The sequence below is a fragment of the Equus asinus genome, chromosome 2, assembly GCF_041296235.1.
Source record: "Equus asinus isolate D_3611 breed Donkey chromosome 2, EquAss-T2T_v2, whole genome shotgun sequence".
NCBI lineage: Eukaryota > Metazoa > Chordata > Mammalia > Perissodactyla > Equidae > Equus > Equus asinus.
The window spans coordinates 39,325,120-39,339,740 of NC_091791.1; the positions used below are offsets into that span (position 1 = coordinate 39,325,120).

At 41.1% G+C, this 14,621-nt stretch overlaps 1 protein-coding gene across 3 annotated transcripts in view; it reads left to right on the forward strand.

Annotated features, from left to right (window-relative positions):
- The window catches only part of PANK1 (pantothenate kinase 1), a 52,257-nt gene that overhangs the window by 19,568 nt on the left and 18,068 nt on the right, over positions 1 to 14,621 (forward strand). For all 3 annotated transcript variants that reach the window (XM_044754494.2, XM_014839413.3, XM_070487347.1), the window contains one exon: positions 7,922 to 8,274. In XM_044754494.2, coding sequence (XP_044610429.2) covers positions 7,922 to 8,274 — 353 coding nt within the window. The remainder of the gene's footprint in view (positions 1 to 7,921; positions 8,275 to 14,621) is intronic.

Here is a 14,621-nt window from a genome sequence, read left to right on the forward strand (position 1 = left end):
TTAGCCTAGCAAAATGGGGAATTTATTGGCTGATGAAGCTGGAAATGGGTTCTGATCCCTACTGTTACTAACCTCGGACACTTCTGATATTTCTAAGCCTCAGTTTTCTTATCTGTAAACACGGTGTTGGACTCACCAAAGGCCACTTCCACCTCTTAAAGTTAAATGTTTCTATGAATATAGTAGCAGAGAATTACATTATACTATCAACCAAGTTTAGACCTGGTGAAGGGAAGGCTAGCCCTCAGATAGCAAATTTTCAAAGAATTACAATTCTAAGTTAACAAAGTTTTTTGTTTTTTTGTTTTTTGTTTGTAACTTGTAGAGGTCCTTAGGCCACTTGAACATGATTAGCATTCATATAGTGTAAAAATACCCCCAAAGTGCCTTGAAAGCCTTTTTTTCTGTTGATTACAGAATCCTCAAACATCTTTTCCACCTATTAGGTTGCTTAACAAATCTATTCATAAATGGTGGGTAAAAATTTTGGTTCTGGGCCAGCCTGGTGCTGCAGCAGTTAAGTGCGCATGCTCCGCTTCAGCAACCCAGGGTTCGCTGGTTCGGATCCCGGGTGCGGACATGGCGCCGCTTGGCAAGCCATGCTGTGGTAGGCGTCCCACGTATAAAGTGGAGGAAGATGGGCACAGATGTTAGCTCAGGGCCAGTCTTCCTCAGCAAAATGAGGAGGATTGGCAGCAGTTAGCTCAGGGCTAATCTTCCAAAAAAAAAAAAAAAAAATTCTGGTCCTCCTGTTCCCTGTTCATAATTATTACAACAAATTCCAACTTGGTGGAACCTTGAGGGAACGGTTTAACTGTGCATGACAGCAACAGGCAGCTGAGTCAGACCCGTACGCAGAGGAGATGATCCTGAGCGCTAGGTGCCTGATTTCCATACAGGGAGAAATATTGGTGTCAGGGAGCCTTGCCTCTCCAGGAACACCTCTTCAAGCTCTGTGGCTGGTTGTTCAAGAGGAGGTAGATTTTCTCATATCAGGCTCCCTTAGCTTTTTAAAATTGTTTCTTTTCTGTGGGTTATTTTTTTTTTTTTGGTCTTTGGTCATTTTTGCTATTTGGAGTTCAGTGTACTCTTGAAATTTACTGCAGGAAGCATAACTGCCCCTCAGGGACTATTATAGTGTTCTGCAAAGATCTGTAAGAAACAGGCTTTGTTTTAAAGCCATCGACTACCAGTAAAATTTTAAAATATTTTCACCACAATATTTAGAATACAGATTCATTTCATGGTTCTAACTACTACCAGATTGCCAATCTTGGTTTGTGTTTGGAGAAATTTTTAGATAGAAATAAATGCAACCAGACCTACATACCTTTTTATTAACACTCAGCTACCACATGTTTATCAGCAATACTGGCAGCCCCTGGATCTTGGTCTGTAGGAGAGGGAGGGTTCCAGGGGGAAAAACAGCCAAAGATTTTGTTGGAGGGTATATTTCTCAGGACAGGCAAGATCATACTGCAGTAACAAATAACCCTCAAATCTCAGTGGCTTAAAACAACAAGGTTTAGTTCTCATTCACACTGTCAGTCCGTTGAGGCGTGGCTGGCGGCTCCATTCTGGCTCATCTTCATTCCGCATCCCAGCTGATAGAGCAATCATTATTTTGAATTTTGCTGGTTATGGTAACAGAGTTCTGAAGCGTCTTGCACCAGCCACAGTGACACACACCTGGAAGTGACCCACACCATTTCCATTCACAACTCACTGAAATATTTGCCCAGCAGCACTGATGACTAGCACACTTTGCTCTTGTGATTACCAGACTTTTGGCTCACTTTCCCCGTCGCAGGTGAAATACACTCATCCCCTCCCCAAAGGAGCCAACCCCAAAGTCCCACCCAGTCCCAGCATCTGGATGATGCACAGTTGGCACTAAGTTAGGGGGTGTTTCAAAGTCGTTTCAACATGAACTCTAGATGTGGGTCCTTTTTTTTTAAAAAAAAAGGTTAGCCATGAGCAATATCTGCTGCCAATCCTCCTCTTTTTTTGCTCAGGAAGACTGGCCCTGAGCTAACATCCGTGCCCATCTTCCTCTACTTTGTATGTGGGACGCCTACCACAGCATGGCTTGCCAAGCGGTGCCATGTCCAGACCCAGATCCGAACCAGCAAACCCTGGGCCGCCGAAGTGGAATGTGCACACTTAACAGCTGTGCCATTGGGCCGGCCCCTCAATGTGGGTCCTCTTGATCTAGTGATTTCTGAACTGAAGAGGCAAGTTACCTGCTATTGACCCCCCCCACCTTCCACATTGTATGTTAATATATAATGGTGAAACAAAGATTGGAAAACCCAGTATACACTCCTATTCAGAAGGGGTGTGAATGGGAGACACCATTCACGGGTCCTCAGTCATTCTAAAATGCTGAAGCGGTTCTGAGATCCCTCTGGACTCCCTGACTTGTAGATGGAGAATGCTCCTTTGGGGTCCTAATTCTTCTCTCTGGGAGGGCCTTCCCAGTGCGTTGTTCTCTTCAGCTGTTGGCTTTTTCCAGCAGCCTCCTGGATCACATCTGAAGTGAGCACTGAAGAATGTGCCCTCCATAGGAGCTGAGCAGCTTTCTCAGCTGCTTCCTAACTTTAGAGGGTTGGGGACTCAAGAGTTCTTCTAGGTCTTAAAGTTTCCCCAGCCTTTTTAGGTTCATGCTCCTGGTTTCTTGGGCAGTACAACTCTTTTCAAAAGGAAATAGGTTTCTTATCTGTTTAACTCCAGTTTATTGCCATACGCCAATCAATCAAGCCCTCAGTTTTTGACATACTTATAATCACTGTGTAATGAATGTGTTTCGGCTTCCATGTCTTTCTTTATTGACTTAATTGACGATACTTTGAACCTGTTAGGCTTTGGTGAGGAAGCCTTTTTCCCTGAGCCGTTCTAATTGAAAGAATTAAATAAGAAGCCACAACCTTAACTGCATCTTTACTTGGAGACATCTTAACCCTTTCTAAGTGTTAAGAGTGGGTGTGTTAGCCAGTCTCTCTTCCTTTGAACCTCACCCCAAAGCTAAGCTCTCATTGACCTTTTTCATGCAAAGACTTTCTCAGTTTTTTGTTTACCCTTTGGGGAAGAGAAGCAGCTGCTTTTCCAACCCTGCAAGTCTGACTTGATGGACTCTATTCCCTTTCCTTTTTCTTTGTAAACCAGCCAATTACTTTCTGAGACTATCTCTCCCTCTCTTTTTTTGGTCACAGCATTTAAAATGCAGCCAACAGTAGCCAACAGAAACCAACACATGCTACTAACATTTGACTTTCAACCTCTTTGATGAGAGCTACTGATTCTTTGGGTTTATTATCTGCCTTCCAAGTTATCATACATGATAGTTTCACCAAATGCATTGCTGGCCTCCAAAATCCATTTCCTTACTCCCTGCTGCCTGGCCTCTAAGCCAATGCCACAAATATTTTTTTGCTGTTAAAGCAGCACTCCACTTCAAGTAGCAGCCAGAATAGGCCAGGTTCTGTTGTAGTAACAATTCCCAAATCTCAGTAGTTTAAAGAAAAAAGGTTTATTTCCTGCTCATGCTGTATGTGCATTAAGGATTGGCTGTGTCCTCACTCCAGGACCTGGGCTGACAGAGCAGCCACTATCGGGAATGCTCCCCATGCCTGTGGGAGAGCTCTGGAAATTCTTGTGCCTCTAACTAAATGGTCTGACCTGGAATTAACAAGCTACACATCACTTCTGCTCACCATTAAAGCAGTGTTCTTTCATTGTTTTAGAGCTCTATCCATCTTGAGACATAGAAATCTAGTTAATTCTCCTAGCTATATAGTATTCCATCATATAAGTATATCACATTTTATTTACATATTGATGGACAGCTAGATTGTTACCAGTTTTTCGTTACTACAAATTGCTGCAGTGAACATCTTTGTGTATTTCTCTTAGTGCACATGTGCAAGAATTTCATTAGGAAATAGTTCCTTTTATTCTTTGGAATATGCTGAGAGAAGATGCACCAAAAGTCAACCACTTACCTATAGCACCTTCTTTTATGAACATCACTTTCTGGTTTATACACACCTCACTATGGTAGAAACCATTTTGAATGAGATCAGTTAACTTGTTTGCAGAAGTCGTCTTGTGCAGTTTGAATAGAGTCTCCTGCTGAGCATCCTTGATGAAAATTCTAGAAATTTTTTTTTAAATAACAGACACCTGGTTTGAGAAGGAGGAATAAAGGGTGAATGCAAATGTTCTGTGTCTAGAACCAGCATCACTTCTGGCAAGCACAGAATAGACTCTTCTTATCACCAGTTCAGCGGAATTTATCAAAATATCTGGACATCCTGGATTAAAGAGGATGTGAGCCGTGGGTGATAGCTGCATTGGGATTCCTTGCTTCCCCTTCTCTCTCCATCTACAGCTTATGTATGGGAAGCATAGGAATAAGTAGACTTTGGTATCAGGAAGATCAATAAAACTGTACATTTAAAATATGATAGTGTCCTGTAAAAGCATTAAAATGTGAAAAGAAGAGCATTCAATTTTTCACAAAGGTAAGAAATGAATGTGGGTTAGTGAAAGCAATTTCTATTGCCATTTAAACTAATACAGTACTCCAATCCTTAGTATCTGTTTTTCACCTTAACTAAAATCGCAGATAAAACATTTAACTGAATTTTCAAAACTCTATCCCTTTTTCCACTGTTTTGTTGAGTTGCCAACAAAAGGTTTGAAATGGCTCAAAAATGAGCAGGAGGTGAGGAAAGAAGAAGAAACCAGCATTCTAAATAACCTATAAAATGTTTAGGTGTCCCCTGTTACATTTTTCAGAGACCTCTTTGCAGTTCCATGTACTTACCAATATCCAACCAAATAAAAAGCCATGTAGGGACTCTTCGTCTCAGAGAGCTGGTGACAGCTGTGGCTGGGTGAATATTGGATTTCTGATGCAGAACTAGATTGTTTTCTGGATTTCACACAGGTTGTACTGTCCATTCTGTGCTGAGATGTGTCCTGTTTTCCATTATCACTGAATTCTTATTTTTTTACTTCTGCGTATACTGAAAGTGCTAAGTGTAGAATTTTCTCCATCGCCTCTCCTGATCTCTAGCCTCCACCCACAACCTGCTCATCCTGCCAGCCCCTAACATGATTAATCCTAACAGGATTAACAACCTGGAGAGCCAGGCTTCTGTACCCTTCTGCAGGCTCATGTAATCATAATCATGTAGGAGTCTTCCTTCTGCCTGCCTGCCTTCCTCCCTCCCTCCCTCCTTCCCTTCTCTTCATCCTCCCTTCCTTTCTCCTTTTCTTCCTCTTTTCCTCCCTCCCCTCCTCCCCTCCTTTTTTTTCAAAGCGAAAAGAGCAAATAAATTATTTACACTTCTAGGCATCTTTTGCTTTTCTCATTAACAGAAGATTGAGGATATCTCTCCAGGCCACTGATATAGCTCTCATTCATTCTTTCAATGGCTACCCAGTATCCCATGGTTTGGAAATCATACACTTTATTAAACAGTCTCCTGTTAAAGGGCACACACTTTGTTTCTAGTTTAGTTGAGTTTTGTTTTAATTTGGCCACTCTAAAGGGTGCTGCAGTCAACATTCTATACCTATCCTCCAACACTGGTGCTTTTTTTATATGGTCCAGGAGAAAGGTTAGCTGGGTTAAAAATGTATGTGTACTTTTAATTTTAATAGATGTTGCCAGAGTCTTGCCAAAATAGTCATCCTAGCAATGTTCCAGAATACCCTTCCCCCATCCCATCCAGTAGTGGGTCTCTTCCCTACTTGGATAAGAATGGATTGTAACTACAACAGTGACTGCATAACCCAGACACCTGTTGATATGCGGTGGCGTATTTCAGTGGTGTTTAAAACTAGGGCTCTGGTCAGCCTATATGATTGGGGGTGGTTGTGATTTTTTGTATTTCTTAGAGAATCCATAGAAAGTTTATAGTAGGGAGGAGACTGGAGACCATTCTAATGCAAGCCACTCCTTTCACAGGTACTGGCATTGAGACCCAGAGAGGTGGAGGGAGTTGTAACAGTGAGCTAGTTACTGGCTGCTGCTTCAGGCAGCAGTTGTTCTGAATCCTGACCTGGGAGTTTACGTCTTACCCACACTGTGGGCCATGCTGGCAGTGAATTTTAGAGAATGGGCCAAGAAATGTCATCTGTGAGCTGAATTTATTAGTAGGGATGAGCTGTTTCCTGCTGGGACAAGCAAACTTCCCAACCTATACTGGGCTGTGTGGCATTTGCTTTGCAAACTTCCACCAAGATGATAGGACATTGGTTAATTTGATCTTGTCAATGGAATTGACTCCTCTTAATCTTTTTGGGAGTTTGGGATTTCATTTTTCCATACTATTAGAATTACTGCTTACCAAATGTGGAGCAGCTGGCTTGGATCACAGCTAAAATGACAACAGTGAAGCACAGGAGAGAAGATTCTGTGTACAGGGCTCCTCCCGTGTCCCCCTCCCTCCTTCCTCCCCAACATGCCCATCTGGGGAGCTAAGTAGTAGGACTGCCTAGAAGAAAGAACTTCTGTAGGTCCCACTTGCATTCCTGGCAGTGTAATTAATCTCTGGGTATGATATGCACAATTTGACCAGGGTGCAGGTGGATGTTCTCTAGGGCTTAATAAAATAAGCTTTTTGAAAGAAGTCACTTTAGCTCCCTGAGTCTTTAAACTCAGTTTTAGTATCAGTTTCAGATTTAGCCCATGGAGTCTGCTGAGGGAGATGAAAAGGGAGAGTCTAAATTTTGGACTCCCATTAGGTTTGCTCTGTGTTCCTTGCAGAGCGTTTTACAGCACAGCATTAAATTTCCACGTTGCCTCTAAATAAAATCAGCCCATTCAGGGAGCTCAGCTCGTTCTCTTTTAATAACAATAAAAATACTTATGATGGAGATTCATTTTACCATAGATAAACATCTTCAGTAGATTTTACACACACACACAGACACATACACACACATCTAAAGGCATGTCTTTGTGTGCAGACCTGATCAAGAGCTGTGCTTGTTTGTGGGCTTGCCTGTCAGTAGCCATGGTTCTTCTGGTTTAGTAGTTGCCAAGCCTGCAGATTGGAAGTACTGGGGAGTTTTTAAAAAATGCCCAGTTCCCACGCCTGAATTAAGTCAGAATCTGTGGGAGAGGAGACCAGAAATTGGAATGTTAAAAGACAATTCTAACACTCAGTTGGGTTGAGGACTTTTGGGCTGGCTATTTGAGATGGAAAGAGTGTCTCTGCTTAATGAAGAAAGAAATGAGATGTAACACCAGCTGTTTTGTTTTTAGAATTCTGCCACCAAGGAGTCATCATGTCGTGCCCATCATCTCTCATAGCCCCCTTTCTCTTCCTTTCTCCTCCCTATTCTGTAGATTAACAGTGGAGTTACATCTTATAAAGTCAGCTCATGGAGGCAAACATTGAATACTGTAAAAATTATTGTTGAAAAGTGCCCTGGGAAGACACTGTGAGGGTTAGAGAGACCAACACACCATCTCTCAGTACATGTAGCATAGCCAGTTTTTCCTCTGGCATTGGAACAAAGCACTGTTTCTTTGGGTGAGTTTCCGGTAAAATAAGTAGCATTTGGGAGCCACAGTGTATGCAAAATATGTATCTTTAAGTATTGGAATTGCACTCTCCACAGTGAAATTGTCAAGCCCTGAGAAGCACATGGGAGCTGCAGAATCCTATTTCTCATCTCGTAATTCTGAGGCACGCTCTAATTGAGTGGAGTGTGGGCAGAATCATGGGCACCGTTTAAATTGTGAATTTCTCCTTGCCTGTCTTCTTTTAGGCACATATAGTAAATTGAATATTAAATGCACATATAGATGTGACACTACTGCTTTTCATTATTAAATATTCAAAAATCGAACATTTCTTTGAATGTGCAGAATTCATCGGCACTCTGTCTTTCTGTCCTCTAGCATTCCCGTGGTTTGGCATGGATATCGGTGGAACGCTGGTTAAATTGGTTTACTTTGAACCGAAGGATATTACAGCTGAAGAGGAACAAGAGGAAGTGGAGAACCTGAAGAGCATCAGGAAGTATTTGACTTCTAATACTGCTTATGGGAAAACCGGGATCCGAGATGTCCACCTGGAACTGAAAAACTTGACCATGTGTGGGCGCAAAGGGAACCTGCACTTCATCCGCTTTCCCAGCTGTGCTATGCACAGGTTCATTCAGATGGGCAGCGAGAAGAACTTCTCCAGCCTTCACACCACTCTCTGTGCCACAGGAGGCGGGGCTTTCAAGTTCGAAGAGGACTTCAGAATGGTACGTTGGGTTTGTTCTCGTTAAAACAACAAAACCTTCCCTTAGAGAAAGAAAGAAAACCTCCCACATGTCCGTAATCATGGCTTCTCGTGGCAAAGAACTAGACTACTAGCCGTAGAACTTTGGACAAGTTTACTTCACTTCTCTGTGCCTCAGTTTCCTCATGTATAGGAGAATAAAAGTAGTTCCTACCTCATTGGGTTGTTACAGAAAGGATTAAATGAGATAATATGTCCCTGGCACTTCATAAATGCTTAATAGATATTAGCTATCATCATCATTTTTGGTACAATTACTGCTGTGCAGTATGCTGAAGACAAGACTATATAAACCCCGTTCTGAAGTATTTCAGTTAGACTTTTCCACAGACTCTTACTACACTATCATATAAAGCATAATCATGCCAGTTTTATAGATACACAGACTGAGGCCTGCAGGAAAGCCTTTCTATAAATCCTACTGAAAATGATTACTTCTGTCTACCCATTTACTCCAAGTATCTTTTCTGAATATCATTCAGAAGTTTAGCTCACAAACTAAAATGAAATCTTGGGTATTATTTATAGGTGAATTCCTTTATGAATGAATATGACTTAGGAATTATGGTTCTACATAATAAGAATAATGCTGTATCCTGACCGGCAATACGTACCAGCTCTGTGTTGCTTGTTTAGATTTGACCAATTGGGCTAAATGGAAGATATTGATGAGTAACATGGAGTCCAGAGTTTTTCTTTATTTAGCAATGCCTTAACACCCATGTGTTCCAATTTCCTCATCTTCTACAGTCAAAATCATCTCTCTACTGTCCAGCCTCATCTCACAGGGAACAAAATGAAAATAAAGTGACATAATAGATGGAGAAAATAAAGGCAGCTAGATTAACAGAAGTGACTGAACATAGGAGAAGGAAGGGTTGGAAGATTTGGGGATTAGTCTTGCCAGGTCGTTGAACATACAGTGAGGTAAGTTGTAAAGTGCATTTTCTCCGAGCCTAGAGTGCAAATTACTGGCATTTTGTAATGGAGCTAATGTAATCCAGTCTTGCCATAAAGTCTACCATTAATGAATAAATTAGTAAATCAATGCATTATTCATGATATTTAATAAAGCTGTAAATGCAAGTTTTATTTGTATTATCAAAAATAGCATCATTTATCTCATTGATTGTAGTAAGTAGTTTCTGCAAGAGCTGGCAACAGAGTCCTAGAGCAGTATCTAAGTGAGACCGATTATATTCAAGTTTTGGCTTTCTCTTCTGTGTCCCCTTTCCCGCTCCAGCAGCAGAATTTGACACCACCACTTACTTAAACAATCCATGGGAGCTTTTTCCCACCAAAGGGGACCCAATGATCAAAGAGTTTTGAAACCGAGAAGGTTGAGGTCCAGGGTCATGAAAATTACCTTTGAGTCTATAATTGAAAAAGCACTGAACCTGAATTCTAGTCCCATTTCTGCATTTAGGTGGGTGACTTTGGCCGAGACACGGGGCCCTCCTGTGGGCCTCAGTTTCATCATCTGCAAAAAATTGGGTGTAAGGTGGAGAGAGGAGAAAGGATGTCTAGGACATCAGAACTGGAAGTGACCTTTGGAGAACAGGAAGTATAGCATTCCTGTGCTACATGGACAAGGAAACTAAAGCTAAAGAGAGATTGACAGGCTCTGGCGGTTCTTCCTGGGTAAGAGCTAGGGCATCGGCTCAATTCTGATTCAGAAGGAAATGCTGACCCACCGCTAGTACTGTGAGCTCCCCAGGTCACTCAAGGACGCCCTGTCTGGCCGTCTCCACTAGGGAGCCTGAAGTGAACCTATAACCTAGGGCATTTATCTAACCTCCATTAATGGCTCTGTCCCTCCTCTGAGATAATCCAGGTTGGGGAGAAAGTTATTCAATATATGTTGGCCGTAAGCAAGTATGTTTCTCAAGGTTCTGAACTGAGACAGGTTGTGTCTTGTTACAACCAAGATAAAGAAGCCTCTGCTCCTTCAGGTAGGCTGCCAGAACCTAATGAATATCCCGAAACAGGGAGGAAGTCAAGAGTGTTTGCGAAATGGCCTGGAATATTTGCACAGCAGTCATATATGGGCTGCCTTCTGTTTCCAGGCTCAGTCTTGGCCAAAGTGGAGACAGAATTGAAGAAGACAGAGGTCTTCCTATGGCCTGTTTGGAAGTAATGTGCCCTCATCCTTCCAAAGTTCGTGAGGATGAATAGGTTTGATCATCCTCTTTCCTAAGCACTCATTCACTCACTCAACTAGTATTTATTGTGCTCTTTCTATGTGCCAAGTACTGTTGTGAGCAAAACAAAGCTCCTGCGCCCTGGAGCTTATATTCCAGTGCAGGGAGACAGTCGGTAATCAGTTACGCAAGTGAACATAGAACATGCCATTTAGGACATACCAAATGGCGATGACTGGGAAAAAAGTGGGACAAGGGGGATACGGAGTGTTGGGAGGGTCTTTGTGTGATAAGGTAACATTGGAGCAGGGACCAGAAGAAGTAATAGAGCAAACCCTGCCGGTATCCAGGGAAGAGTTTTTAGGCAGACGGAATGGTAAGTGCTAAAGCTCATAGACGTACTATATCCAAGCTCTTCCCTTTTCCAGAATAGGAAATGGAAAGCGCTTACTTACTTGTAAAGAATCAATATATACTGCTGTATATGTTAGACAATAGAGCAGTGCCTATACATACCTGTAAAGTCCTGTCATTGTTATTGTATAAAATCAGTGTTTTTGGTCTGCTACAACTTTACAGATAAGTGTTTTAAAAATCTGAGTAATTAGGGCTAACTAAAATATGTTCAGCAGACCCTGAATAGTTAGTAATTGTTGTTTGATGACTATATCTTTTCTATTTATAGTAAATGTACTTAAATCCTTAGAAAATGTTAACTATTCTTCATCCAATTTAGAATGTATAAGAAAGAGCTAGAAACTATGAGACAAGCATTAAATTAGACCGTTGTGTAGAATACTTCCAACTGAACAAAGCTACGTTTGTTTCTTCTTTTTCTCTTTCCATTTTTCCCTTCCTTCCTTTTCTTCTTCCTTCCTCGTTTCCTGTCTTCCTTATTCTTTTAACACTTTAGGATCACTATCAAAAAATTTCTGACTGGCAGAAATTAGCCTGCAAAATTAATGATTGACAAAATGGAACACAAAAGAAAAACTTAATCTAACTAAAAGTGGTCTAAAAATTGATGAGCAAGTGAGGAATCCCACCATTTGAAAAAAATGGTCCTCAAGAGGAAGACTCCCAGTAGCTGTGCACCGGGACCCTTAACGCTGTAGGTTTCAGTTGACTTTGTGTTTTTCCCCACTGTCTATATTCTGTGGGTTTTGTTTTAAAGAACCTACCAGGATATTTTATGAAGTAATTCTAATATTTTTATCCACAACTACACTTCCTAACTTCAACAAGAGTACGCTTTAGAATTCAAAGTATTCTACCAATAGAAAGTTTATAGAAAAAAGTCATCCTTTCTGTCCACTTAGCTCTTCATTACAAAAGATACTTTCCCTTGTCAGTTTTGTTCAGTCCAAGACTAACGCTAATTAGAAGTTAGAAGTGACTCTTTTAGTTACTTAAAAAAAACAAAGACCTACCCTTTGAACAAACAGGATTATAACAACAATCTTATTTGGTTGACATGAGATTTAGGTAACAGAAAAGGATTTTGTGATTGCTTCATTATATTTTTTTTCAAGGTGTGAGGACTTAAGAATTGGCCTTCCTTAAGTCAGAAATCTCCAAGGAAACAACTAAAAAAGTTGATGATGATGGAAAAATCATCGGGGTCGGGGGTAGGGTAATTGTAGATATGTGAAATTCTAAATCTAAGTGGACCATTCAAGAATATTTGTTACCTTGGTTCCTATTGTTAATCCGGGGACTGATTTGTGATATTGCAGGAGTATAAGGTTTGGCAGATAGTGTCATTCTCCACTTTGTTCTGGCTTAACACTTTTGATCCCTCATGTATGGCCCCTTTTATCATTGAATGTGGGGCGGAAGAAGCTGTCTTTGAGGTTTTGTTATCTTTCTCACTCCCAGAACATGTTTGAAATTCATCTCTCTCTCAGGTCTCTGTTAATTCTCCTTTGTGAAGAGAAAAGAGCCCTGAGTGTTATTTTTTATTCAGAATCAACCATTTTATATGCAGATTGTTCTTGGTTTAGTAAGATAACCTTTTCTGTCACTTCCAATTTGATTTATGGAGCCAGTGTCTGCAAAGCACCTTGAGAAGTGGAAGGTATCTTACAGATGTGTATTTTATTCATTTCTGAAATACAATTCGGTGATTCATTTCTCAACTGCAAGGGAGTGTTATAACTGGTTAGGGGTAGGTCCATAGAGTATTCCCATAGGGAGTAGGTATGGAACCTCTTGGGATGGTTTTTACCACATTTATTTATTTAGCTATTTAGTTATTTTTGACAGAGCTGAAGCACATAAGGAGAGCCTCTTAAAATTGTATCCTGAGTGTGCCTTATGTTTAGGATCCATAATATTTTCTAATTTTAGCATAAAGGGAATCACTGAATTCCCTCTAAAAATTAGAATCTTCAGTTTGGAAATGGTGTTTCCAAATGCATTTCAACTTGACATAAGAACACCTGAATCATTTTACTTCTCACATAATTATAAGTCATGTATATAGTACTTTACAGTTTCCAAAGCATTTTCACACAGCTGTCTCATTTGATTCTTGAAAACAGCCCTGCAAGTTAGCTCGGGCAGCTGCTATTACGGAGAGTATGTGACTTTATCAAACACCTGTTATTACTGTACTGGCGTGTGTAATGGGCTCATCCCAGCTCTTCAGCTCCAAAATCTGTGTGGTCCCAAGACCAACAGCATCAGCATCACCTGGAATATTGTTAGAATTGCAGTCAGAAACTCTGGGAGTGAGGCCCAGCACTGTGGAATTTAACAAACCCTCCAGGTGATTTTGAGAACCCCGCTGTGCCCGTACTTGCTTGGGTGACTTTGGTTACTAGGCAAAACAATGTCAGTTCATCCTAGGTATAGTTTGAAAGTTTTTTCTGCTTTATTTCTTCCCCTACTCGCTAGCCTTGGGATCCAGAGTGGGTCCCTTAACCTGCTCTGCTGACCCCTAGTGATATATTTCATCTTCAAAATGGGTGATGATAATAGCTTCCTAGCCTAAAGTACTACAGATGAAATCTATACAATTTTATATTAGCTTCCATTATTTACAGAGTTTAAGCCTTAGGGCAAGCTTAGGTTTGTTGTTTTTAAGTTTGAGGAGTGGTCTAAACTTAACTTTAATGATTTAGGAATTGACGGAACTCATACTCTCCAAGAAGGTGCTGAGGAGAGTTACAAGCAGTGGGGTGCTGGAGTCAGCTCCTACGACTTAAGGGAGCCCATGACGTGCCTGTCTTCTCAACTCTGTGGTTAGCGACACCATGTTGGTAGCTTGACATTGGCCATGGTGGGGGTGATTATACCACGGAAACTGGTAAATGCTATAAACCAAGGCTTTCGCTCCCCGAGAGCCAGTTGTTAAAACATTTACCAGCACACCTTAGTTACCAGGTTATGTTACATTAGCTGAAACCTCATCTACATATTTGCTGATCTGATATTTCAGAGGTGTCATCATTTAAGGCCCATTATAGAGATCAGCATTGGAATATATGTAAAATTAGTAAGATGGAAGTCCGATTCAGGCCACAGATGTGTTTTGTTGGCCTTCAATATTTTTAGTAAAAAGTTTTTAAAGTAGCTGCCAGCATCTAAAAATTGGAAGATTTCACATAAAATCTGGATTTCTGGCTCTTGAAAAGTAGGATCATCTGACAACGCTGAGCCCCCATTACCACATGGCAACATTGGACTGCAGGTGAATTTTAAATGTGTGGATTATCTTGTGTCCCACGATCCCCATCATCCTGTTACTTTACATCTGGTCAAGGGCTTCCCTCCTTTTTGTTTTCTTACTGTCTCCTATAGGCATTTGTGTTTGTTACCCCTGAGATAAAGAAAATGAAGCTCAGAGAAGGAGTGGTTCTCCGAAGCTGGTATCTATCTGAACATGCTGTTTCAGGCTTTCCACAAAGTTAATTCAGTTGTCCAAATGAACTGCAAAATCTGAGGAGTAATTCCCATCGTGTTCTGAATTTCAGATGGCCTATTGGAAAGTCCAAGTAATGATCTGACACATTGCTTACTCTTGGGCATCTGTCCTGTTTCCTGGGTGGCGAAGACTTGAGAGGGAGGTCTCTGTATGTCTCAATGAAAGTGGCTGATATTTCTGTTTCCCAGTTTGGGGATGCATGACCTCAGACTTCAGAAATATCCATTCCTCTCAAATGGG